Genomic DNA, 22733 nt, shown 5'->3' on the forward strand with positions numbered 1-22733 from the left:
GGCAGCAGGGGGGGCTTCCCTCCTCCCGGGGGTCAGCTGCCTTCGTCCCCCCACACCCGGGGTGCCCCTCTGCCCTCCCCAGGGTGTCCCTCTGTCACCTTCACCCCAAGACTTGGGAAGAACCTGGGGGGGCCGACTCACTGCCAGACCGATGTGCTCCCGGCAAAGCCAGGCCGGCATCCTGCCTTGCCCCCCCGCCACCTCCAGCCCCACTTTTAACATCCCCCCCCCCCCCCCCCCGGGTCCCTCCTGTGCCAGCTGCTGCAGCGAGGGCCACAAGGACACTGCCAAAACCTGCCTGGCACCGGGCTGGCGGAGGGCAAGGCGAGGTGGACCACCACAGGATGGGGGGGCAGAACAGGGCTGGGGGGGGGGTGTCCCAGTGGGAGCCCAGGGCAGCTCCTGTTGGGGGGCAATGGGGTGATGAAACAGGAGGATGCAGTGGGGCAGAAAGGAGCAGGGCACGGCTCAACGGGCACTGGGGTTGCCGGGGGGGGGGGGGCGTGTGTGTGACTGGGCAGTGCTGCCTGTCCCCCCAGTCCCCCCCCCCCCCAAGCCGTGCAGGCAGGGCTCGGCTCCGGGCAGCACCTTCCCTCCTCACACCTCTCCGGTCCCTTCTTCGGGCACACGTTTTGGGCAGGACCCCCCCCCCCCCTCCCCGGCCCCCACATCCCCCCCCACACACCCCCTCCACGCACCCCGGGTTCTGTTTCCAGCCACTTTCCAGCCGCTAGACCTTGTTGGGATGTAAAGAATGTAATTTATCGGGAAATCACTGGCCCATACTTGCCTTTCACTGCTACTCGACAAACGACATATCTATAAATATATATATAAATATGGGTTGTTTTCTGACCGGACTTCAGTGGTTCACTTTCTCTGTTTTGTTAGAGTTTATTTTATTTGCTAGTGTCGGAGAATCCGCGTGAGAGTGATTTTTTGCTTACAATTAAAGGTGAAATGGCTTTATCCAGCCCGGGCTCCGCTGCTTTTGCTTCAACCCCCCCCCCCCCCGCCCCGCGCTTCCTCACCCCCGGCCCCACATCCCTGCAGATGGCGATGGTGCTCCGAGGAGGATGCGGAGCCCTTCCCCGCCTTCCCCCCCTCCTTCACCCCCCCTCAACACACACTCCCCCCGCCCCGACCGGGCAGTGCTGGGGGCCCGCAGGGCGTGTGCGAGCCCAGCTGGGCCAGCGTTTGCCCCCGTCCCGATCCCGATCCCGATCCCGATCCCGATCCCCATCCCGCCGCGATGTGAGCGCTCCCGCACCATGTCCCGGCAGAGAGGTACAGGGTTAAAGAGGGGGGTGGGGGGGGGGAAAGGGGTACAAGGCTGCGGGGGGGAGGGTAAAAGAGGGGGGCAGAGGGGTTGGGGGGGGGGTGGAGCAGGGCGTGGGGGTGCCCACGGGGGTGCGAGGAGGAGGTGGGTGCCCGCAAAGGGGGTGTGGGAAGGAAAAGGGGGGGGGTGGGGGAGCATGCGAAAGGGGGAGAGAGGGGCTCTGGGGTGGTGGGAGGGTGCGTGGGGCGGTGGGGTGGGTGCTGGGGAGGGAAGGGGTGCAAGGGACAAGGCGTGGGTGTCGGGGCTCGGGGTGTGGGGGGGGGGGGTGTCAGAGCAGAGACGGGAGTTGCCTGGGTGTCCCCGAACACGGTGGGGTGCCGTGGCAGGGTGTGGGGATGGCAGGGGTTCTGCCAGCACCCTCCCTGGGGCAATTTGGGGGTGCAGAGGGCATGGGGGGGGGGGAGGGCCGGGGGGGAGCGCCTCCACCCTGGAGCCGTGGCCCGGAGCCTCCCGGCAGTGACGGGTCACGCTGCGGCCAGCAGCAGCTCCGGGCTCGGGGCGGCCTCCAGCCTCCTCTGAGTCATCCCGTGCTGGGCGAGAGCCTCCCCGAGCACTGGAGGGGGGGCCTCGGGGTGCCCCCTGCTCCGCTGCTCCCCCCTGCACCCCACACGGGAGAGGGGCTGAGCCCGGGCACCTCGTTACATGGAAAAAAACCACACTTGGTCCACGGGGCAGAGGTGCCAGCCCCAAATCCCCTGGGGAGCTGGCATCACCCGGGGATGGCGTGCTCCGGTGGCATCCCTCGGGCAGCCCTCTCCTTCCTCCTTCCTCCTCCTCCTCCTCGGATGAGGATGCCACGGGGCTGGGCCGTGTCCTGGGGGAGCAGGGAGCATATCTGTGTGTTTGGGGGGGGCGTTTTCCTCCCGCCCTGGAGACGGAGGCAGCTGTTTTTCATCTCGGCTGCTTTCCCTTGGCCCCGGCAGCGGGCAGCTGGCACGGATTCACGGTGAGCCTGCTCCGCACCGGGCTGCGGGCACGGCCGGGCACCACCGGGCACGGCTCCCCTGCCCCACCGAGGGCATCGGGGCCGGCCGGGGGGAGCGCAGGGGTGGGGGGACACAGGGAGAGCTTGGGGGGGTGAGTGGACGGAGATGTCATTGCCGAGGAATTTGGCCTGGGCGGAGGAGAGGAGAAAGGGAGGGAGAGGAAGAGCCAGGCACACCGGGCACGGGGGGACAGTCCCTGTCCCCCCCACCACTTGCGCTCTGCCCACAGGTCCCTTTGGCCAGCCCCTGCCCCAGCCCCCCCACCAGCCCTCCCCCAGGGAGTTGGTTCCCCCCTTCCCTTCCCCAGTTTCCAGGGAAATCCAGATGTTTGGGCCCGGCCCCGGCATTGCTCAGCCTCGCTGCCCTGCCAGATGTTTCCTCTTCCCCCTGGGGCAGGGGTGTGTGCTCCCCATCCGGGGACACCAGGGAGGGGGGACAGTGCTCCCCCCGTGCCAGCACCACCACAGGGGCTTCTCCCACATCCCCTGTAACATATGTGGGACCGGTGGGCTCCTTCTTTGCCTGCCCCAGCCTCCCTCTGGGGGCTGCCGCTGGTTTTTTTGGGGGGGGGGGGGGCATTGCACCCCCACCAGCCTGGAGCGATGCGGGATGCAGGGATGTGGCAGGGCATGGGGATGCTGGGGTCACCCGGGGCATCGCGGGGTGGCACCAGGGCAGCATCCGGATGTGGCTTCGCTGGGATTGTCCCTCTTCCAATCGGGGAATGGCAGGGGGACAGCGAGGAGGGAGGCTGGGGGTGGCATGGGGGGGCGGCATGGGGGGATCCAGGGGGGCAGTGGGTTTCAATGGTGGGTCTGCAATGGTTTATCCCAGCTGGGAGCAGGGAGCGGAGTGGCCGGAGCAGAGCGATGCAAACGGCTTCCAGATGCACGGCAGGAAGGGAAGGAGCCGGGGGGAGGCAGACAGTGACCCTGGGGGGGCTCCGGGGGGCATCTGCCCGCTCCTGCGGTGGCAGCCGGAGGTGCCAGGGGTGAGGGGCTGGGCTGGGGGTCTGCCGCATGCTCCTCCAGCGCAGGGAATGCCTGCACGGACCCGGAATGATGGGGGTCCCACCGTTTGGGGCCGGAGGGACCCTCTCCCCACATCCATAGCACTCGGGGAGGGGTCGTGGGGGGGAGCCAGCACTGTCCCATCCCTCTGTGCAGGGTGCGGGACTCCTGGGTCCCCCAGCCGGGGCGAGGAGGCACAAAGCAGCTCCTTGTCCCCCTCCATCCCTCCAGGGTCGGGGTCCCCGGCTGGTGCTGAGCCCCGACCCCCGCCCCCTGCCCTCGGGTGAATGCTCAGCATTTCCAGCGTGCCCAGAGGAGCCTTCATCAGCTGCTCCCATGTGCCATGCCTCCTCCTCCTCCTCCTCCTCCACCTCCACAGCACGATGGGCCCCCGGCCCCGGCTCCCCTCGCCCAACCGGGAACAAACCCGCTCTGTGAGCGCACACAGAGGAGCCTTCAGCAACGCGGGTCCCCGTCCCCCCCTCCTCATCCTCCCCCGGCCCCCCTGGCCCCGTCAATAGCGGGATTGTGCGGAGCCAGGGCAGGTGGCAGGAGCGGGGGGCACAGGGCACGTACACACACACCCCCCCCACACCCCCCCCCATCTCGGAGAGCTCCCCCCTCCAGCCCCTTCCTCTGGTGGGGTGCGATGGCGTGTCCCTGTCCCCTGCAGACCTGGACAAGCTGCTGGCAGACCTGCGGTCCTTCCTGCTCATCCTGGACCGGGAAAGCCTCAGTGCCGCGGCTCGGGCCAAGAAGAAGTCGGTGGCCGATCTCCTCGCCCGGCTGCAGAGCCCCTCCTGTGAGTGCGGGTCTGGGTGTTGGGGGGGGGGGGGAGGAAATGGGGTGTATCCCCCCCAATTAGCACCCGGTGGCCGTCCGGGAGCGGGGTTGTGACCGGGTGCTCCCCGCCATCCGCAGCAGAGGATGCAGAGTACATGATCATGCGCTGCCTCTCGCCTTCCCCGGGGACCCCGCCGGGCCGGGGTGAGTGGCACGTTCTGATCCGCACCCCGTCTTCCCCGGGGGTGCCCAGACTCCCGGCCGACTCTTCGCACCGCTGCTGGTTCTGCTTTTCCCCCCAGGAACCAGGACGGTGGATGTAACGGGAGGGAGAGCCAGCGAGTGCCGCCCGGCCAGCGCCTCGAGCCTGCACGGAAGGGTACGGGGGGGCAGCGGAGGGGTGGGGGGGACTGCTGGGGGGGCTCGGGCAACAGCGCTGTGCTGGGATATGGGATGGGAGAAGAGGACCTGGCAGCCATCCCTGCACTGCAACCTTGCTCAAACCGGGGTCCAGCCGGGCTGGGACCTGCCAACCTGTCCCTTGGGGACCCTGTGAGGTTCACCCCGGGGGGGGGACACAGCACCTTTGGAGCACCCCTTTTCTCCCCAGAGCAAGGTGCCGGGCATCTCGCCATCCCCACCAGCCGACGACTCCTATGAAGACGCCGAAATCCTCAGCTCCGGCAGATGCACCGGCTCTGGTGAGCCCCCCACCGCACCCCCTCTCCGGCACCCGCAGTCACCCCGCACCCTGACACCGTCCCGGCTCTCAGGCGATGCCGACACCGACAGCAGCCACTACGAGTCTTACGAGGAGGATGAGGATGGCGTGACGGACCGTGCCCACTACCTGCGGCGACCACCGGCCACCAGCCCCGATGCTGAGCCCCCCGGTCGCCCCGAAGCCCAGCTTTGCGGCTTCCTCTGGAGGAAACGCTGGTTGGGGCAGTGGGCGAAGCAGCTCTTCATCATCCGGGAGCACACGCTGCTGGTGAGCGGCTGGAGTAGGAGGAGGAGGAGGATGGAGGGAGGGTTGGGAGGGGGTCCTCGAGCTCTGCAGACCCCACCTTGTTCCTCCACAGTGCTTCAGGTGTGCCGCCGACCCCCAGCCGGTGCTGGAGCTGGACCTGCGGGGCTGCCGCGTGGCCTCCAAAGCCAAGCGTGGCAAGAAGATGCCGCACACCCTGAAGGTGATGGGGGTGGCGGGCGAGGTGCTGGTCATCGGTTTCCAGAGCCGGCAGCAGGCTGAGGACTGGAGGAAGGTTTGGAGGTGTTGCAGCCTGGCAGAGCTCTGCGTGGGCAGGAGGGAAGGGTGGGCAGGGAGAAACAGGGTGCTCCCGAGGTGGCCCCAGCTTTTCTCCCATTCCGGGGGTACCTGGAACCCTGTGAGATGGGGGAGCAGGGGTCCGGGACTGCAGCGTTCCCCCTGTCCCTTGGTAGGTGATCGAAGAGGTCAGCAGCGATGCCCCGAGCGGGCTGGCAGCCATCAGAGTCCCATCATCGCCCTCCTCGAGGCTCAGCAGGGTGAGCTGCTTGTCCTCCCCTCCCTGGGAAACCCAGGCATGGGAAAGGGGCTGCTGAGAGTACACCCCAATTCCCTGTCCTTCCGTCCCTGTGGGAAGGGTGGCATTGCCATGGGGTGGGGGTCAGGGTGCAGGGGGCTTAAAACCTGCTGGGGAATGGGTCTCTCTGGATCTCCACTCTCAGGCAGCCCACCTCGGCAAGGAGGAAGAGGAGGGTTGCTCCCGGCAGAGCCCTGCCCGCAGCCCCCGGCCCGGAGAGGATGCCAAAGGAGGTGCGGTGCATGGGGACGGGGCGAGGGGGTGTCCCCGCACCCCCCTGCCGCTGCTGATGGGGGGGGCTGGACCCCCGCAGGTTTCCTGGCGGTGCGGCTGCGCGGGCGGTGGCAGCGGCTGTGGTGCGCGGTGCGACAAGGAGCCCTCCGCATGTTCCCCGAGCCGGGGGGCACCCAACGCCCCCTCTGTGCCCTGCGGCTGGAGGGCTGCGAGGTCTCCCCGGGGGCGGCCGCCGGCTCCCCCCAGCACCTCCGCATCCGCATCGCCCAGCGGGGCCGGGAGCTCGCCCTGCTGCAGGTGAGCAACCGCAGTGGCACCCCCGTGTCCCTTAATGGGGGGGGACCCACTGAGCACAGACCCTCTGCCCCACACCAGACCCGTTCAGACGAGGAGAGAGAAGCCTGGCTGAAGACCCTGCGGGCCAGGGGAGGAGAAGAGCCGGCCGGTGACAGTCCCCACACCGAGACCCCCAGGCTGGGTGATGCCAGCAGCTGCCCCGCTGAGGGGTAAGGAGATGCTGGTGGGGGTACGGCCGCCCCCAGCCCTCCCGCTCTGCTGTGGGGCTGTGGGCAGCAATAGAACCCCCTTCCTGCTTGCAGTGGGCTGCTGCTTCGCCGTGTCCCGACCCCCAACGCCTACATGGATGACCCCTCCGGGCAGCTCCCGCCATCCGAAGCCCCCAAGCACCTTTACTCTAACGTGGAGCGGCTGCAGCAGCTGGTAACTCCGCTGATGCACCTTTCACCCTCCTACCATGTGAGCCCCAGGGCAAGAGGGATGGGTTCCCACCGTCCACTTGCCCACGGGCTTCTCGTCTTCCTTCCGCAGCAGCAGAGCTTGGACCGAGCAGTGCAAAGGCAGCGCAAGAGACCTGTGTCTGCGCTGCCCATCGGTGCCTGCAGCATCGCCCCCGGCAGCGCCCTGCCCTCGCAGGCAGGTGAGCAGGGGCTGGATCCTCCCTCCAGGGGAGCAGCGGGGTCCCCCCGTGCACCCCAGCCCCATGAGCAGGGTGTTGTGCCGTGATTCCTCTGCCCTTCCTCCCGAGCATCCTTCCTCTGTTCTTCCTCCCCAGAATCCTTCCTCTGCCCTTCTTCCTGAGCATCCTTCCTCTCCTCTCTGTCCCCAGAATCCTTCCTCTGCCCTTCTTCCCGACCATCGTTCCTCTGCTCTTATTCCCCAGCACCTTCCTTTGCTCTTCCTCCCCAGCATTCTTCCTCCTTAGCCCCCTTCCTCCGCTCTTCTTCCCCAGAATCCTTCCTTTGCCCTTCTTCCTGAGCATCCTTCCTCTGCTCTTATTCCCCAGCACCTTTCCTCTGCTCTTCCTCCCCAGCATCCCTCCTCTGCCCTTCTTCCTGAGCATCATTCCTCTCTCCTTCCTCCCCAGCATCCTTCCTCCCCAGCACCTTTCCTCTGCCCTTCTTCCTGAGCATCATTCCTCTGTCCTTCCTCCCCAGCATCCTTCCTCCCTAGCACCTTTCCTTTGCTCTTCCTGCCCAGCATCCTTCCTCCTCAGCCCCCTTCCTCTGCCCTTCCTCCCCAGCATCAGTGGCAGCTCTCCGGGGCAGGGCTGCCAGCCCGCAGCGGACACAGATGAGCCCCGAGCTTCGGAGCAGGGATCTCTCCCATTCCCAGCGCACCCTGACGCTGCCCGAGAGGAAAGGGGCTCGGGATGGGCTGGATATCCTCATCGGTAGGACCACAGAGGGGCTCTGCCCCTGTGCCGGGGGGTGCCTGGCCTTTGCCCGAGCAGCCAGCGGGGTTGAGGGGTGCCCGGGCTTGGCAGTGCCCCCGATGTCCTTGCAGGGAAGAGAGCCTTCCCCAAGCTGGAAGAGAAGGTGGGGCAGCTGGAGAGGGCCTGCCGCATGAAGGGCAGGCTGAAAGCCGGCTCCGAGATGAACCTGCTGGCCATCGGCAAGTCGCTGAAGGGCCACATCGCCGCCACCGCCGGCTCGGCTGGCTCCGAGGTGGGGAAGGGGAACCGGGGGACGGGCTGCAGGGAGCGTGAAGGGTTTGGGAGGGTGGGCATCACCCCTCCCTCTGCTCCGTTTTTCCAGCAGGGCTCATTCCTCACGCCGCTGTTGAAGCGCACCACCTCGGCCAGGAGCGCTCTGAAGCCATCTCCTTCCCCGGTCATCGTGGAGAAGGGACAAGTGCTGCAGAGGAGGAAGGTACCCTCCGGGAGCTGCCTGGGGTGGGCAGGGGGGAAGGTCACCCTGGTACCACACATGGCACTGGGGGACCCTGGAGGGGGGGTGGGAGGGGGTGACCACCCGTCTTGCCCCCTCTCCAGGAGTGGGAGATGAAGTCTGCGATGTGACCGGCGCTGCAGCGGCCCCGGGGTGTGTGGGGGGGGGGGGCCCAGCTCTTGCCCCCCCAGATGTACTGGGCATCTCTCGGCAGAACGTAGGGCTGCACGTGGATCGTGCGGGACCAGCCTGGGGTCTGTTTTTTAACCATCAGTATCGACGCTACAACTACGCACATCTATTTTATATAGAGATATAGATATATATATATGTGTGTATATATATATATACATATAAACTCTTCACCTGTGGGTTTCCAGTTTCTCTGGAGGGTGGCCAGCCCCCCTCCCAGCTGGCTCGTTGCCTTCTCGCCCCTCCCAGCACCTTGGTTTTGGGGCAGATTTCCCCGTTGCAACCTCGTGAGCCACCCGCTCTGTCCCTGACGTGGATCCAGTCAAACCAGTGCACCAGCAGCTCCCCCACCACCACCCCCGGGGGAAACCCACTTGAAAGGGTGGGTGCAGATGTACCCCAGACCGAGCAACCAGGGCAGGGGGGGGACATGCAGAGCAGTGGGGGCTGCTTGGGGCACCTAAATTGCACCTTCCCTGGAGTTGGCAGGACCCAGGCTGGGCCCTGGGCTGCTTTCCAGCAGCTGTGTTCGTCATGGCTTGGGTTTAATTGTAGAAACATATATATATATTATTTTTTTTTTTAAAGATTTAAAAAAAAAAATAAAATAAAATAAAAAATAAAATTTGGCTTCTACTGGATTGTGCCGTGGGAAGAGGGGAGCTGGGGGGGGCTGTCCCTATCCTGCATGGGGGGGCTATGCCTGTCCCAGGGTGAGGTGTGGAGTGCGGAGGGGGCTGTCCCCATTCCCAGTGAGAGGGGTGGATTGGGGGGGCTGTCCTCATCCCAGTTCGGGGTGTGGATGGGGGGCTATCCCTGCCCCAGTTTGGGGTGTGCATGGGGGGCTATCCCTGTCCCGGTGAGAGATGTGGATGGGGGGGGTCTTCCCATCCTAGTGCAAGGTCTGGACTGGGGGGGGCTGTCCCCATCCGGGTGCACGGGGGTCCGTCCCCACCTCAGGGCTGCCCCCCCGGAGCAGTTTTAGGGCGAAGGGACCTTTCCAAACCCTCCCCCCTCCCCGACACCTCTCCATCCTCCCTCTCTCAGCCCCTCCGCCCCCCAGTCCATCCCGACCCCCCCGCTGCTCCCCAAACCCCCGCCGGAGCCCGGAGCCGGAGCGGAGCCTCCGGGGGGGAGGTACCGGGGCCGGTCCGCCCTCCCCTCCCGCCGCCGGGCGGAGCCACCAGCGGAACGGGGCCGCGCCGGGGCGCAGCGGAACGCGGCGGGACCGGGACCGGCACCGGGACGGGGAGCGGCACCGGGGGTCGGTGCCGGGGCCGGGGGTCGGTACCGGGAGGGCTCAGCCATGCTGAGCCGGCTGGGAGCGTTGCTGCAGCAGGCGGTGGAGACGGTGAGCGCTGCCGGGGGGGGATATGGCAAGGCGGGGACCGGCACCGGGAGCGGCGGGAGGGGGGGGCTTCCGTTAACCACCCTGACCCCGGCCCCGGTGTATGCAGCGGGAGCCCAGCGTGGACCTGCTGGAAGCCTTCACCGAGCACTGGAAGGGCATCACCGGCTACTACCTGGAAGCCACGGGTGAGTGGGGTGGGGGGAGAGGGTCCCCGTGCCCTAGGATGGGGTCCCCGAGCCCTAGGATGGGGTCCCTGTGGCGTGGGAACGAGGTCTCCGTGCCCAGGGAGGGTGTCCCCATTCCCTAAGATAAGGTGCCGTGGCCTGGGAATAAGGTCCTTGTGCCCAGAGAGGGGGTCCCGGTGCTCAGGGACAGGACCCCATGCCCAGGGATGGGGTCCCCATGCCCTGGGTCGGGACCCCACGCAACAGCAGGGCACCGTGCCCACCCTAGTGCACTGGGGCAGATCTGGTACGCAGGATTTTGGCGGGGGACACCCATTCCCGTACCCTGGGAGGACTTATCCAGCCGAGAGCTTGTCCCTGCCCGGCCCCGACCCCCCCCCAGCACACCGCTGGGGTCAGCACGCGGGGGGTTTGTGTGGGTGCAGATTCTTCTGGGAGCCACTGCAGGTTGGGGCACGTCCCTCTCCGGGAGCCTGCAGGGCCTGGAGAGCTTCAACCCCTTCCCCACCAGGATCTCAGTCCTTCCTGCTTGGTCCCCACCACCCCTTCCCCTCCTGGGCCGTGCTGGAGGGTCTCTGGGGCTAGTAGCCACCCCAGGACGGCCGGCAGCTCCGAGAGCTGCTCTGTCCCCAGCGGGGACGGCCGGTGGCTTGCTAGGCCATGAGCGGAAGGAGCAGCCTCGAGTGCTGCTGGGACTCCATCATCACATTGCCATCTAGCGTCCTGCCCGCTGTCGGCACTGGAGGAGGATTCTGGGCTAGCAGGGCTCGGGGTGCCACTGGCCAGCACCCCACATTTGCACCCCACCATGGCGAGCACCCCACATTTGCACCCCACCATGGCGAGCACCCCATATTTGCACCCCACCATGCGTTACTCCCCTCGCCCATCCCGGTGCTGCCTTTGGGGGGGGGGGGGGAAGGACATGCCGCAGCCCCCCCGCTGCCTGTGTCCACAGACGAGAGCGTCCCCGCCAGACAGACGGACATTCCCTGGCGCCTCAAGCAGATGCTGGACATCCTGGTGTACGAGGAGAAGCAGCGCCCGGCGGGGGAAGCTGGACCGTGCCTGGAGTACCTGCTGCAGCACAAGGTCCTGGAGACCCTGGGCACGTTGGGCAAGGCGGAGGTAGGTGCACAAGCCACCACTTTTTTTTTTGGGGGAGTGGGGGGGCAACACCCCCCTCCACCCCCCCATAGTCCAGCCCCCACACCCTTTTCCAACTGCTTTGCATGGTGCTGCTCAATCATTTTAATTCTGAAGCTCTTCTGGCTGGGCAATGGGACTTTGTGGAGGGCGAGCTGCTCAGGGTGCTTGGTTGGTTTTTTTTTTGGGGGGGGGGCTCGATAGCTCGGTGTAAAACCCCCGTCGGGATCCTTTCTACTTGCTCTGCTGCAAGTTCTCTGATGATACCAAACTGGGAGGGCTGGCCGACACTCCAGAGGGCTGTGCCACCATCCAGTGTGACCTGGACAGGCTGGAGAGATGGGCAGAGAAGAACCTCATGAGGTTCAACAAGGGCAAGTGTAGGGTCCTGCACCTGGGGAGGAAGAACCCCAGGCACCAATAGAGGTTGGGGATGGATCTTCTGGAAAGCACTACTGAGGAGAAGGATCTGGGAGTCCTGGTGGATAGTAAATTATCCATGAGCCAGCAATGTGCCCTTGTGGCCAAGAGGGCCAATGGGATCCTGGGCTGCGTAGGGAAGAGTGTGGCCAGTAGGTCGAGGGAGGTCGTTCTCCCCCTCTACTCTGCGCTGGGGAGGCCACAACTGGAATACTGCGTCCAGTTCTGGGCTCCCCAGTCCAAGAGAGACAGGGAACTACTGGAGAGAGTCCAGCGTAGGGCAACAAAGATGATGGAGGGATTGGAGCATCTCCCTGATGAGGAAAGGCTGAGAGAGCTGGGGCTCTTTAGCCTGGAGAAGAGAAGGCTGAGGGGAGACCTTATCTATGTTTACAAGTACCTAAAGGGTGGGTTGAAGGAGGATGGAGCCGGGTTCTTTTCAGTGGTTCCCAGTGACAGGACGAGGGGCAACGGGCACAAGCTGGAACACGGGAATTTCCATTCAAATATGAGGAAGAACTTCTTTCCGGTGAGGGTGGCAGAGCCCTGGAACAGGCTGCCCAGGGAGGTCGTGGAGTCCCCTTCTCTGGAGATCTTCAAGCCCCGCCTGGATGCAGCCCTGAGTGATGTGCTCTGGGCAACCCTGCTTTAGCAGGGGAGTTGGACTGGATGATCTCTAGAGGTCCCTTCCAACTCTGACAATTCCCTGATTGATTCCATGATTCCCCCAAATGGCCCTTGTACCCCATCGCGTCCCTGCGGGCATGGGGAGGGGGGTGTTTGTCACCCCAGCAGCCTGTTCGCACAACCGGCACGTTGCTGCTGGGGTTGGCGGGGAGCGGGGTGGGGGTGTGATGGTTTAAACACCCCCTGAAAGTCAATATTGCCCAGATATGAGGGCTCTGCTGCTCCTTTGTTGCTAATAATAACGAGGCTGCCTATAAATAGCCTTTTACTCCCAACAGAAGCGCGGCGTGGGCTTCACAAACAGGCGCTGGCCCTTCGTGGCCGTTAGGATTTGGGGTTTTTTTTGGGGGGGGGGGGTGCTGGGCTTTGACTCCCCCCATTGCTGCCATTTTAGCAGTGGGAAAGGGGAAATAATCCCCCCGTGGGGTTTTTTGTTTTTTTTTTTTCCTTTGCGAGAAAGCTCAATTCCGAGGGCTGAGTTCCATCCCGAATTGCTAAGGGAGAGGAGCCGGGGGCAGTGGGATGTCCTGGGGGGGTGTGTGTGTGTGTGTGTGTGTCTATTTGCATTATTTTAGGGGAGCGAACCTGGGGTCTTTCCTGAGGGTGTTCTTGCAGACCACCCACACTGATTTCTGGGCGAACCTGGAGGCGATCTGGGGCCATGAGAGGGTAATGGGGTACAGAGTGAGATAACTGGGCTTCGGCTGATGGCCTCTCCCCCCTCTCCCTCCCAGTACCCCCCCGGGATGAGGCAGCAGGTCCTCCTCTTCTTCAGCCGGGTGCTGGGGCAGATGCAGCACCCGCTCCTGCACTACCTCAACGTCCACAGGCCGGTGCAGGTGAGTCGGGGACCAGCGGGGGGTCCCGGTGACGGTGCCACCGGTGATGCCAGGTGCCGGGGGGGGTGGCCGCATCCCTTTGGCAAAGGCTGCCGGGAGGCGATGCCCACACCGGCAGCCCAGTGTCCCCCCCCTCCTTGCCCTTCCCAGAAGCTCCTCCAGCTCAGCGGCGACCGCCTGGGCTCCGGCACGGAGAAGGAGGAGGTGCAGTTCGCTGCCATCCTCTGCACGAAGATCAAGCAGGATCCCACCCTGCTGGCGTACATCCTGGAGGTGAGGTGACACGTAACCCCCACCCCACCACCACCACCACCACCCCCCCCCCCGTGCTGGTGGGAAACGTGTGGGGCTCATCTGTGGGGTTTGGCTCATTGAATTGAGCTTTTTTTTCACCGGCTTGGCAGCCCCAGCCCCACTGCAAAGCTTCTCGGGGGGCCGGGGGGGGCGAGTGGGAGGAAGATGGTGGCTACGATGCTTTGCTGCTCCTCTTGCTCTCCAGGGAAAGAGCATCCTGAACGGGAGGAGGGCCCAGGAGCTGCCAGCCAGCCCTGTGGAAGAGAGTACGGAGCATCTCCCGGGTACCACCGCCGCTGCCAGCACCCCCCCGGCCGAGCCGTCCCCTCCCCGGAGGGACAGCAACCTCATCACCTCCTTGGTGGGGTTGTGCAAGAGCCAGGTAGGGGGGGAAAGGGCTGGCGAGGAGGGGACGGCGGGTGCCACCGGTTCGCGTGACACCTCTCCTCCTCCTCCTCCTCTTCCTCGCAGAAGAGCAGGGTGGCGCTGAAGGCTCGGGAAAACCTGCTGCAGCTGGTGGGGTTGGCCCAGGAGGGGGCTGCTGCCTGCCTGGTGGGGAGCAGCGCCCTGTGCCAGCTGCTGACAGAGCATCTCTGTGACCTCTATAGCGCCGTGCCCCCCGGCACCGACCCCACCGACGTCCTCGCCCTGGAGAGGGCCAGCTGGAGGTAAGGTGGGCTCCGGGCAGGGTCATCCCTGGGCACCACCGAGGCTTTGCCGCAGCTCCCCCGTCCTCTACCCCCGTGCAGGTTGCAGGGTGATGCTGCTGGCGATGGGGTTTTCCCGGGGAAGGAGAGCCTGGCTGCCTTCTTTGCCTGGCTGGACTACCTCGATGAGCTGGTGATGGGTGCCCACCCGGTAAGGAACCCCCCCCTGCAGAGCACGGGAAGCCCCCCCCACCCGCTCTGGGGCTCAGCCTCTGCCCCCCACCACAGGTTGTGGCCGATGCCATCACCGAAGCCGTGGAAGAAAAGTTTTTCCAGGGCATCCTGCACCCACAGCTCCTGGAGATGTGAGTGTCTGAGGCGCTAGACGGCAGTGGGGGGGAAGAGTTTATCTACCACCCCCCCCCGCCTTGGGGCTGGGATCGTGGGGTTCCCCTTGCCCGCACCTCCTTTTTCCCCGCTGCGAGATGCTGTGATGCTCTCAGGACCCCCCCAGCCTCGCAGCATCCCACCCTGTCCCCCCGCAGGTCCGAGCTCGCCATCCTCAGCGCCACGGCCATGCTGACGGGCAGCGTGCGGCAGATCCGTGCCCCCCCCCTGCTCCATCGCCTCGTCCTATTCCTGCTGGGGCCAGACCGGCACCCCGAGACCCCGGGGGACACCCCCCACCCTCTGCGCACCCACCTCATCGACCGCTGTGACCACCTCTCCGACGAGGTGAGCCCCATCCTTTGGGGGGGGACAGGGGACACGGGGAAGGGAGGGGGGACATAGGTGATGCTGGGGGGCAGTGGTGGGGGTCTCACCCCCCCTCACCGTGCCACAGATCAGCCTGGCCAGCCTGCGGCTCTTCGAGGAGCTCCTGCGGAAGCCCCACGAGCACATAGTGCACAGCCTGGCGCTGAGGAACCTGGAGACGAGGGGCTACCTACAGCGTGGCCCCCCCGTGCCCGACGAGCGCGGACCCCCCGAGCCGGACCCTGATGAGGACGGGCTGTGAGCAAGTGGGAGGAACCAGGGCAGGGCAAAGGGGGGCAAGCCCCCCCAGTGCCCACCCCGCTGATGCTGCTGCACTGGTCCCGCAGGGACCTGGAGGAGGAGGATCCTTATTTCACCGATGGATTCCCAGATGCCGGATTTAGGATGATGAAAAAGCATCTCCCGGGACCGGCCCCATCAGGGAAGGGGCAAGTGAGCGAGGTGGTCAGCAGGTAGGGATTTGCGGGGGCTGTTCTGGCATGGGAGGTGCGGGGGGGGCTGCATCCTCCTCCCCATCCCTCTCTCCTCCCCATCCCTCTCTCCTCCCCATCCCTCTCTCCTCGCTTCCAGCTTCCTCTGCCTGGTCCCCGAGGAGGCCAAGACCTCCTCGTGCATGGAGGAAGGTGGCTACGACACCTACGTGCACGATGCCCTGGGCATGGTGAGTGGCTGGGGAGGGGATCTCCATCCCCGGTGGTGTCAGACCCCCCCTCCACCCCCCCGGCTCTGTCTCTCACCCACCATCACCCCCCTCCCCGGGCAGGTCCAGGCGTGCGGTGCCAGCTCAGCCCCGTGGGGGTGGCCCCTGGCCCCCCGGCCCCTCGACACCTGCCACCCCGAGGTGACGTTTTACGAGGGCCATTTCCTCAAGGTGCTGTTTGACCGGATGACACGGATCCTGGACCAGGTACTGGATCCATACCCAGGCATGGACCTGGGTCCCCACCTTGGCACAACCTTGGGGGGGAAAGGGGGGAGGCTTTTTTGGGGTCTCCAGGCTGGCACAGCCTTTGTCTTGGTTGAGGGGGGTGTTTGAATAGAGGATGCTTTGGTTTCCCATGGCTATTGCCAGCCCTGTGCCCCCCAGGACCCACAGCGGAGGGTGGCAGCCCTCCCTTCCAGGCTCTGGGACCCCCGTAGTGGGGACAAAGTGGCCAAGAGCATCGGTGGCATTTGCAGCCACTGAGCTCCTGCTGGTGGGAACAGGCTGGGGGGGGGGGAACATTGGCCGTACCAGCTCCCTCTGAGCATCCCCCCGCACTCTTTGCCACCCCAGCCCTACAGCCTGAACCTGCAGGTGACATCGGTACTGTCCCTCCTGGCTGCCTTCCCCCATCCCCACCTCCACGAGTACCTGCTGGACCCCTACCTCACCCTGGCACCCGGCTGCCGCTCGCTCTTCTCCGTCCTCGTCAGGGTAACGTCCCCCTGCTGGGGTGGGGGGGGGAACGGGGACACCCCCTCAAAATGGGCCCTGACTTATCGAGGTGCTGGAGCGGGTGCAGAGGAGGGCAACGAAGCTGGTGAAGGGCCTGGAGAATAAATCGTACGAAGAACGATTGAGGGAGCTGGGACTGTTTAGTTTGAGGAAGAGGAGACTGAGGGGTGACCTCATCGCTCTCTATAACTGCTTGAAAGGACACTGTAGAGAGGTTGGTGCTGGTCTTTTCTCACAAGCAAATAGCGATAGAACAAGAGGGAATGGCTTCAAGCTGCAACAGGGTAGGTTTAGACCGGACATCAGGAAAAAATTCTTCCCAGTAAGAGTGATCAGACACTGGAACAGGCTGCCCAGGGAGGTGGTTGAGTCACCATCCTTGGATGAGTTTAAGAGTCGCTTAGATGTGGTGTTGGGGGATATGGTGTAGGGAAGAACTTTGTAGAGTATGGTAGATGGTTGGACTCGATGATCCCAAGGGTCTTTTCCAGCCTAGATGATCCTATGATTCTCTTGGTGGTCTCTCAGGTGATCGGGGACCTGATGCAGCGGCTCCAGCGTGTGCCCCATTTCAGGGCCAAGCTGCTCCTGGTGCGTCGGCAGCTCATGGGGATGGTGCCCGGAGAGCAGTAAGTGCTGAGGTGGGGGGCAATGCATGCCCTTTGAGGGGGGTGTACCCCACAGAGCCCCCCCCTCCCATCCCCCCCCACCATTGCTCATCACCCCGCAGGATGGACCACACCATGCTCCTCAAGGGGATGGTGGTGCTGGAGGAATTCTGCAAGGAGCTGGCTGCCATCGCCCTGGTCAAGGGACCGCCGGAGGGACCCCCCTGAGCTGTGCCCTTCCCCCCCCCGCCACGGAGCACCCCCTCTTCATCTGGGCTGCGGTGACCACCGGGGATGGCGCAATCCCTGCGCCGGTAGCCTCCGGTTGGACCAGCACGTCCCCAAGAGCCGGGCATGGCGGTGGCATCCCGGGAAGGACACCGGTGAGGAGGATGAGGAGGCACAGAGACCTTTGCCATCCCGGAGGTGGTGCCATCTCCCCCCCACCGGTGCAGGATGTGGTCCCTCAGGGTGCAAAGAGAACTGTGCTGCGTTTCTGCCGGGGTGGTGGGTTCCTGCTCCCCTCTGCCCCACGTCGGAACTGCCCCGAGCCCCCACCGACCTCAAGCAGGGGTTTTTTTTTTGGGGGGGGCCAATAATCAGCCGTGCGGGCACGGTGCTGTCCCCTCTCTGCTGTGGGGCAGGCAATGCCACCTCCTCAGCTGCAATAATTCAATCATCTCCCCCTCCCGGCTCTGGGGCACCGGGGGGGGGGTTGTGTGAGTGTGTGTGAGTGTGTGTGTGTGTTTTTGTGTTTGGGGGTCCTGCCTGGCAGGGATGGTGCACCCTGAACCCCCCAGAGCCGGGCACCGTGTCCCCTGGCTGATGGGACTCTGCTGCAATAAAGCCCTGAGCTCAGCACCAGACGCTGTGTCATCTCTACTGCGCCCCCCCCCACCCCCTTCCCAAACCTCCCCAAAACTGTCCCCCCACCCTGTCGTCCCCCCCACCCTGTCGTCCCCCCCACCTTTAACCGCAGCCAGGTGGGTGCAAGAAGCAGCAGCTGGGTTTATTTCTGCTCTGGCTGGTTCTTGGTGCCCCCCGAGACCAGGACATGGCACCGTGCCCTGCCCCAAAACATCCTCCCCCCAGCCATGGGGGGCACATCCCAGGGCTCACACCTTCGGCACTGCAAGCGGAAGTGTCGGATGGACCCCCCCCCACCCTTCCTTGTGCCCAAAACTGGGCTACCGGGGCTTACTGGCCACTAGCTACGGATGGGCACGGTGGCCGCAGCCCGGAGCCGCTGCAGGATGCGGCCCCTCAGGGTCTCCTCCTCCACTCGCCACCAGCGGAAAGCAGGGCTGTGGGGCTCGGGGGGGTGGGTAGCCCCGGGGCTACTGGGGGGGATGCTCAGCAGCACGTTGAAGCAGACACCGTCGCCCCCCCCGGGACTCCCAGCCTGGTGCTGCAGCCCCAGCAGCCCCAGGGGTCCCGGGTGGGGGTCTGGGGGCAAGCAGTCCCGCAGCAACCGCAGCACGGGCAGGCAGAGACCCCCCCGGAGCTCGGCTGGGGACGTGCCACAAGCCACCACGGGCAAGTGGGGGGTCCCGGCCGTGCCCAGCAGCACCCAAAGGTCACCGGCGTCATTGGCGAAGGCCACCAGGAGCCGTAAGCAGAGCAGGGGACAGGGCAGCTCCTGCGGCAGCGTGGGGGGGTGCGGGGGGCTGCGGCGGTAGCGGGCGGCGAGGTCCAGCAAGGGCAGGATGTCCAGGGCTCGCAGCGGCAGGGCACAGGGGTCCCCGGGCCACCACGTCGCTTGTAGGGACTCGGCATCAGCCTCCTCCAGGGTCTTCAGGGTCCCACCTGTGGGCAGAGACGGGGATGTCCCGGCACAGGGGTGGCCAGGGATGATGATGCCCTGGCACAGGGGTGGCAGGGGACAGCAGGACCCCGGCACTGGGCTGGCAGGGGTTGCCAGTGGCCGGTCATGGGGTTGGTGGGGCCACCAAGACCTCCTCACTGGGCTAATAGGGGCCACCGATACCCCAGCACGTGGCTTGCGGGGGGGTGCCAGTACTGATGATGGTGCTAGCAGGGGACAGAGATGCTCTGGCACAAAGTTGGCAGGGGACACTGATGGCCATCATGGGGCTGGCAAGGGATGCTGATGGCCTGGAACAAGGCTTGCAAGGGACAATGACACCCTGGCACAGGGCTGATGAGGGACAATGATGCCCCGGCACAGGGGTGGCAGGGGATGCCAAAGCCCATCATGGGACTTGCAGGGGACACCGAGGACCTGGCACAGGGGTGGCAAGGGATGCTGATGACCATTATCGGGCTGATAGGGGATGCCAGTGCCCTGGCACAAAGGTGGCAGGGGACATCAATGCCCATCATGGGGCTAGCAGGGGACACCGATGCCCCAGAACGGGGCTGGCAGGGGATGCCAAATCTCATCATGGGGCTTGCAGGGGACACCGATGACATGGCACAGGAGTGGCAGGGGACACTGATGCCCTGGCACAGGGGTGGCAAGGGACACTGATGCCCAAGCACAGGGCTGGCTGGGGATGCCAAAGCCCATTGTGGGACTTGCAGGGGACACCAAGGACCTGGCACAGGGCTGGCAAGAGATGCTGATGCCCTGGGCACAGGGGTGGCAGGGGATGCCAAAGCCCATCATGGGGCTGGCAGGGGACACCGATGCCCCAACACGGAACTGGCAGGGGATGCTCCAGGTGAGCCCGCGTCCTTCCCACACCCCTCTAGAGCACCCAAGGGCAGAGGCACGCACCGGTGGGGCGCGCGAGGAAGGCGAAGCGGATCCACGTCGGCCCCCTCTCCTCCAGGGCCAGCAAAGTGAGGGGTTCGCACTCCAGCCCCGTCTCCTCCTTCACCTCCCTCCTCATGGCGGCCACGATGCTCTCGCCAGGTTCCATCCTCCCCGCCGGCAGGTACCACTTCCCGCGGCACTCGGCCTTGGCCTCCTGCACCAGCAGCACCCCATCCTGGAGGGGGGGGGGGGGGTTGGTAAAGAGGGGGCTGGGTGGGCATCAGGCACCGGTGGGGTTTAGGGGTGGGGGGGGGGGATGTCCCACATAGTGGGTGCCTCACCTCCTCGTTGAAGAGCACGGCCAGGACCACGTAGCAGGCATTCTTCCCCAGGCGGATGGGGCCGGTGGGTGGGGGGGGGCCCTCAAAGGTCACCCCCACATCCCAGCTGCCGCCACCCAGCACCGCATCCAGCTCCGGAGCCGGAGCCTCCCCCATGGGACCGCACAGGCTGGATGGGGTTGGGGGGGAGTGTGTGTGTAGGGGGGAAGCAGAACCCTCAGGCAACCCCCCTCAGGGGGTAGCGGGGTGTTGGGGTGGGGAGGGGACCCCCCAGACGTGCAGGCGGGGGGACAGGGAGCCCCGGCGCTGGGTGGGCTGGAGGGGGTGGTGAGGGAGGGGGTCCGGCGATTGCGGGGTGCACAGGGAGGTGCAATGCGGGAAGGGGTCCCCCAGAGGCAGGGGGGGGCTGGAGGGGAGGGGTTTGCTGGACTGGGGGACGTGGAGGGGGATGTAATAGGGGAAGGGTCTGCTGGGGGGGGGGGGCACGTAGCAGGGGAAGAGCTCGGTGGCTTTGGCGATGCAGGGAGGGGTGCAGAAGGGAAAGGGTCTGCTGGACTGGGGGACACCCAGGGGGGCGCAGGAGGGGAAGGGCTGGCTGGACTGCAGCGCGTAGGAAGGGAAATAATAGGGGAAGGGGTCGCTAGGCGCGGGGAGGCGGGGGGGGCTGCGGTAGTGGAGAGGCTTGCTGGACTGGGGGAGGCATGGGGGGGCACAGTAGGGGAAGGGCTGGCTGGACTGGAGGGTGTAGAGGGGGCTGTAGGGGAAGAGGTCGCTGGATTTGGGGATGCAGGGGGGGCTGCGGTAGAGGAAGGGCTGGCTGGACTGGAGGACGCAGGGGAAGCTGAAATAAGTGAAGGGTTTGCTGGACTGGAGGAGGGTGGGGGGAAAGGGCTTGCCGGACTGGGGGATACTGGGGGGGACGGGGCGGCTGGACTGGGGGATACTGGGGGAGAAGGGCCTGCTGGACTGGGGGATGCCCGGGGTGGGGTAGGAGAAGGGCTGCAGGGGGGTGCAGGGGTCCCACGGGGAGGGGTCGGCAGGCTGGGGGGGCCAGGGGGTGCTGGATTGCAGGGCGCTATAGGGGAAGGGCTGGTCGGAGTATGGGGCGCATAGGGGGAAAGGCGGGGGGGAGCGGGGGCTGCAGGGGGGCGAGCTGGGCTGCAGGGTGCTGGGCTGTGGGGGGCAGCGGGGGGCTGCGGGGGGCAGAGAAGGGCTTGGTGGCCCACAGGGGAGGGGAACTGGGGCGAGGGATTGCGGGGTGCGGCGGGGAAAGGGTTTGGGGTGCAATAAGGGAGGGCTGTGGGGGGCAGCGAGGTGGAATAAGGGAAGGTTTTGGGGTGTGGGGTGCAATAAGGGCAGGGTTTGGGGGGTTCAGGGTGCAATAAAGGAAGGGTTGGGGTGCGGGGTGCAATACGGACAGGGTTTGGGGTGCGGGGTGCAGTAAGGGCAGGGTTTGGGGGGCTTCAGGGTACAATGGGGAACGGTTTGGGGTGCACCAGGTGCAATGGGGAGGGGTTGGGGGTGTGGGGTGCAATGGGGAAGGGTTTGGGGGGCCTCAGGGTGCAACAAGGGAAGGGTTTGGGGTACAGGGTGCAATAAGGGAGGGGTCTGGGGGACTTAGGGGTGCAACGGGGAACGGTTTGGGGGGGTGCGGGGTGCAGTAAGCGAAGGATTGGGGTGCCGCAGGGTGCAGTGGGGATGGGTCTGGGGGTTTCTGGGTGCAAGAGGGAAGGGTTTGGGGGTTACAGGGTGCGATGGGGAAGGACTGGGGTGCGGGGTGCGATGGGGAAGGGTTTGGGGGGGGCCTCAGGGTGCAGTAAGGGATGGATTGGGGTTTGCAGGGTGCAGCAGGGGGAGGGTTTGGGGTAGGGGGGTGCAATGAGGGAAGGGTTGGGGTGCTGCAGGGTGGCGTGGGGAAGGGTCTGGGGGTGCAGGGTGCAACGGCGAGAGTTTAGGGGGCGCAGGGTGCCACAGGGAATGTTTTGGGGTGCTGCAGGGCGCAATAAGGGAAGGGTCGGGGTACGGGGTGCAATAAGGGAGGGATTGGGGGGGGGTGCAGGGGGCAATAAGGGAGGGGTCTGGGGGTGCAGGGTGCAGTGGGGAGGGTTTGGGGGTCCCGGAACGCGGGAGGGCGCCGCGAAAGGGGCTCCGGGCGCCTGCCCCCCCCCCCCTCACCCCCCCCCCCCCCAGGCACCCCGCCGCCCCCCGCGCATGCGCCGGGGCACTCACCGCGTCCCGGGGGCTCCGCCGCGCCGCCCCCGCCCACCTCGCTCACCTCCCATTGGCCGCCCCGCGGGCACAGCTCGCTTGCCATTGGTTAGTCCTGCCGCCACTTCCCCACGCGGCTGAGGGGCGGGGCTTGGCCTTAAAGGGGCCGGGCGGGGCGTGGGAAGGGTGGTGGTGCGCAGTGCGCGGGGAGCGCTAATTGCGCGGTGCTGATTGCGTCGTGGTAATTGCGTGGCGCTCGTTGCACGGTGCCCGTCGGATGGTGCCCAGTGGACGGTGCTAATTGTGTTGTGCCAATTGCATGGTGCCCATTGGAGGGTGCTAATTGCACGGTGCTAATTGAGTAGAGCCCACTGGATGGTGCCCATTGCAGGATGCTAATTGCATGGCGTTAATTGAGTAGAGCCCATTGCATGGTGCCCATTGCAGGTTGCTAATTGCACGCTGCTAATTGAGTAGAGCCCACTGGATGGTGCCCATTGCAGGATGCTAATTGCGTGGCGTTAATTGAGTAGAGCCCATTGCATGGTGCCCATTGCAGGATGCTAATTGCATGGCGTTAATTGAGTAAAGCCCATTGCATGGTGCCCACTGGATGGTGTCCATGGGAGGGTACTAATTGCATGGTGCTAATTGTGTTGTGCCAATTGCATGGTGCCCATTGCACGGTGCTAATTGAATAGAGCCCAGTGGATGGTGCCCATTGCAGGATGCTAATTGCATGGTGCTAATTGAGTAGAGCCCATTGCATAGTGCCCATTGC

The 22733-nt window shown here is 65.4% G+C and overlaps 3 protein-coding genes across 4 annotated transcripts; 2 read left to right on the forward strand and 1 right to left on the reverse strand.

Annotated features, from left to right (window-relative positions):
• Positions 1 to 1271: 1271 nt before the first annotated feature.
• Positions 1272 to 8231, forward strand: LOC141475806 (actin filament-associated protein 1-like 2). Its single transcript, XM_074164323.1, has 17 exons — positions 1272 to 1287; positions 4009 to 4137; positions 4257 to 4322; positions 4412 to 4497; positions 4729 to 4819; positions 4892 to 5109; positions 5201 to 5380; positions 5559 to 5642; positions 5826 to 5913; positions 5994 to 6211; positions 6290 to 6420; positions 6514 to 6634; positions 6743 to 6851; positions 7455 to 7604; positions 7718 to 7878; positions 7972 to 8082; positions 8205 to 8231. Exons 1-17 carry the CDS (start codon positions 1272 to 1274, stop codon positions 8229 to 8231), a joined length of 1986 nt encoding a protein of 661 aa, XP_074020424.1.
• A 1367-nt stretch (positions 8232 to 9598) lies between these two features.
• FHIP2B (FHF complex subunit HOOK interacting protein 2B) lies at positions 9599 to 17547 on the forward strand. The gene is made up of 17 exons (XM_074164174.1): positions 9599 to 9643; positions 9750 to 9828; positions 10787 to 10956; positions 12816 to 12920; positions 13071 to 13193; positions 13420 to 13596; positions 13686 to 13882; positions 13964 to 14072; positions 14150 to 14226; positions 14407 to 14596; positions 14706 to 14875; positions 14965 to 15090; positions 15209 to 15299; positions 15402 to 15545; positions 15915 to 16055; positions 16605 to 16705; positions 16807 to 17547. The coding sequence occupies exons 1-17, from the start codon at positions 9599 to 9601 to the stop codon at positions 16910 to 16912; spliced, it is 2151 nt and encodes a 716-aa protein (XP_074020275.1). The 3' UTR covers positions 16913 to 17547.
• A 125-nt stretch (positions 17548 to 17672) lies between these two features.
• NUDT18 (nudix hydrolase 18) lies at positions 17673 to 22058 on the reverse strand. Of its 2 annotated transcripts, none has more exons than XM_074164271.1 (4): positions 21974 to 22007; positions 19745 to 19913; positions 19425 to 19638; positions 17673 to 18490 (listed from the first exon to the last, which is right to left on the reverse strand). In XM_074164271.1, the coding sequence occupies exons 2-4, from the start codon at positions 19898 to 19900 to the stop codon at positions 17892 to 17894; spliced, it is 969 nt and encodes a 322-aa protein (XP_074020372.1). In that variant the 5' UTR covers positions 19901 to 19913; positions 21974 to 22007; the 3' UTR covers positions 17673 to 17891. The 2 variants fall into 2 exon arrangements, with proteins under 2 accessions (XP_074020372.1, XP_074020371.1); XM_074164270.1 differs by having other exon boundaries at positions 17674 to 18490; positions 21970 to 22058.
• Between the last annotated feature and the right edge of the window lie 675 nt (positions 22059 to 22733).

This window comes from Numenius arquata, chromosome 26 (genome assembly GCF_964106895.1).
Source record: "Numenius arquata chromosome 26, bNumArq3.hap1.1, whole genome shotgun sequence".
NCBI lineage: Eukaryota > Metazoa > Chordata > Aves > Charadriiformes > Scolopacidae > Numenius > Numenius arquata.

What these genes read in the sequence shown, in the direction of transcription:
- LOC141475806 (XM_074164323.1), top strand. An exon ending in CCTCGAGCCTGCACGGAAGG is followed by an intron (nt 4,498 to 4,728) that starts GTACGGGGGGGC and finishes TTTTCTCCCCAG; the next exon opens with AGCAAGGTGCCGGGCATCTC. An exon ending in GGGAGCTCGCCCTGCTGCAG is followed by an intron (nt 6,212 to 6,289) that starts GTGAGCAACCGC and finishes GCCCCACACCAG; the next exon opens with ACCCGTTCAGACGAGGAGAG.
- FHIP2B (XM_074164174.1), top strand. Translation starts at nt 9,599, where the DNA reads ATGCTGAGCCGGCTGGGAGCGTTGCTGCAGCAGGCGGTGGAGACG. An exon ending in GTGACCACCTCTCCGACGAG is followed by an intron (nt 14,597 to 14,705) that starts GTGAGCCCCATC and finishes ACCGTGCCACAG; the next exon opens with ATCAGCCTGGCCAGCCTGCG. An exon ending in GGGATGGTGCCCGGAGAGCA is followed by an intron (nt 16,706 to 16,806) that starts GTAAGTGCTGAG and finishes ATCACCCCGCAG; the next exon opens with GATGGACCACACCATGCTCC.
- NUDT18 (XM_074164270.1), bottom strand. Translation starts at nt 22,058, where the DNA reads ATGGCAAGCGAGCTGTGCCCGCGGGGCGGCCAATGGGAGGTGAGCGAG. An exon ending in CCGTGCTCTTCAACGAGGAG is followed by an intron (nt 19,639 to 19,744) that starts GTGAGGCACCCA and finishes CCCCCCCTCCAG; the next exon opens with GATGGGGTGCTGCTGGTGCA. An exon ending in CTTCCTCGCGCGCCCCACCG is followed by an intron (nt 18,491 to 19,424) that starts GTGCGTGCCTCT and finishes CTCTGCCCACAG; the next exon opens with GTGGGACCCTGAAGACCCTG.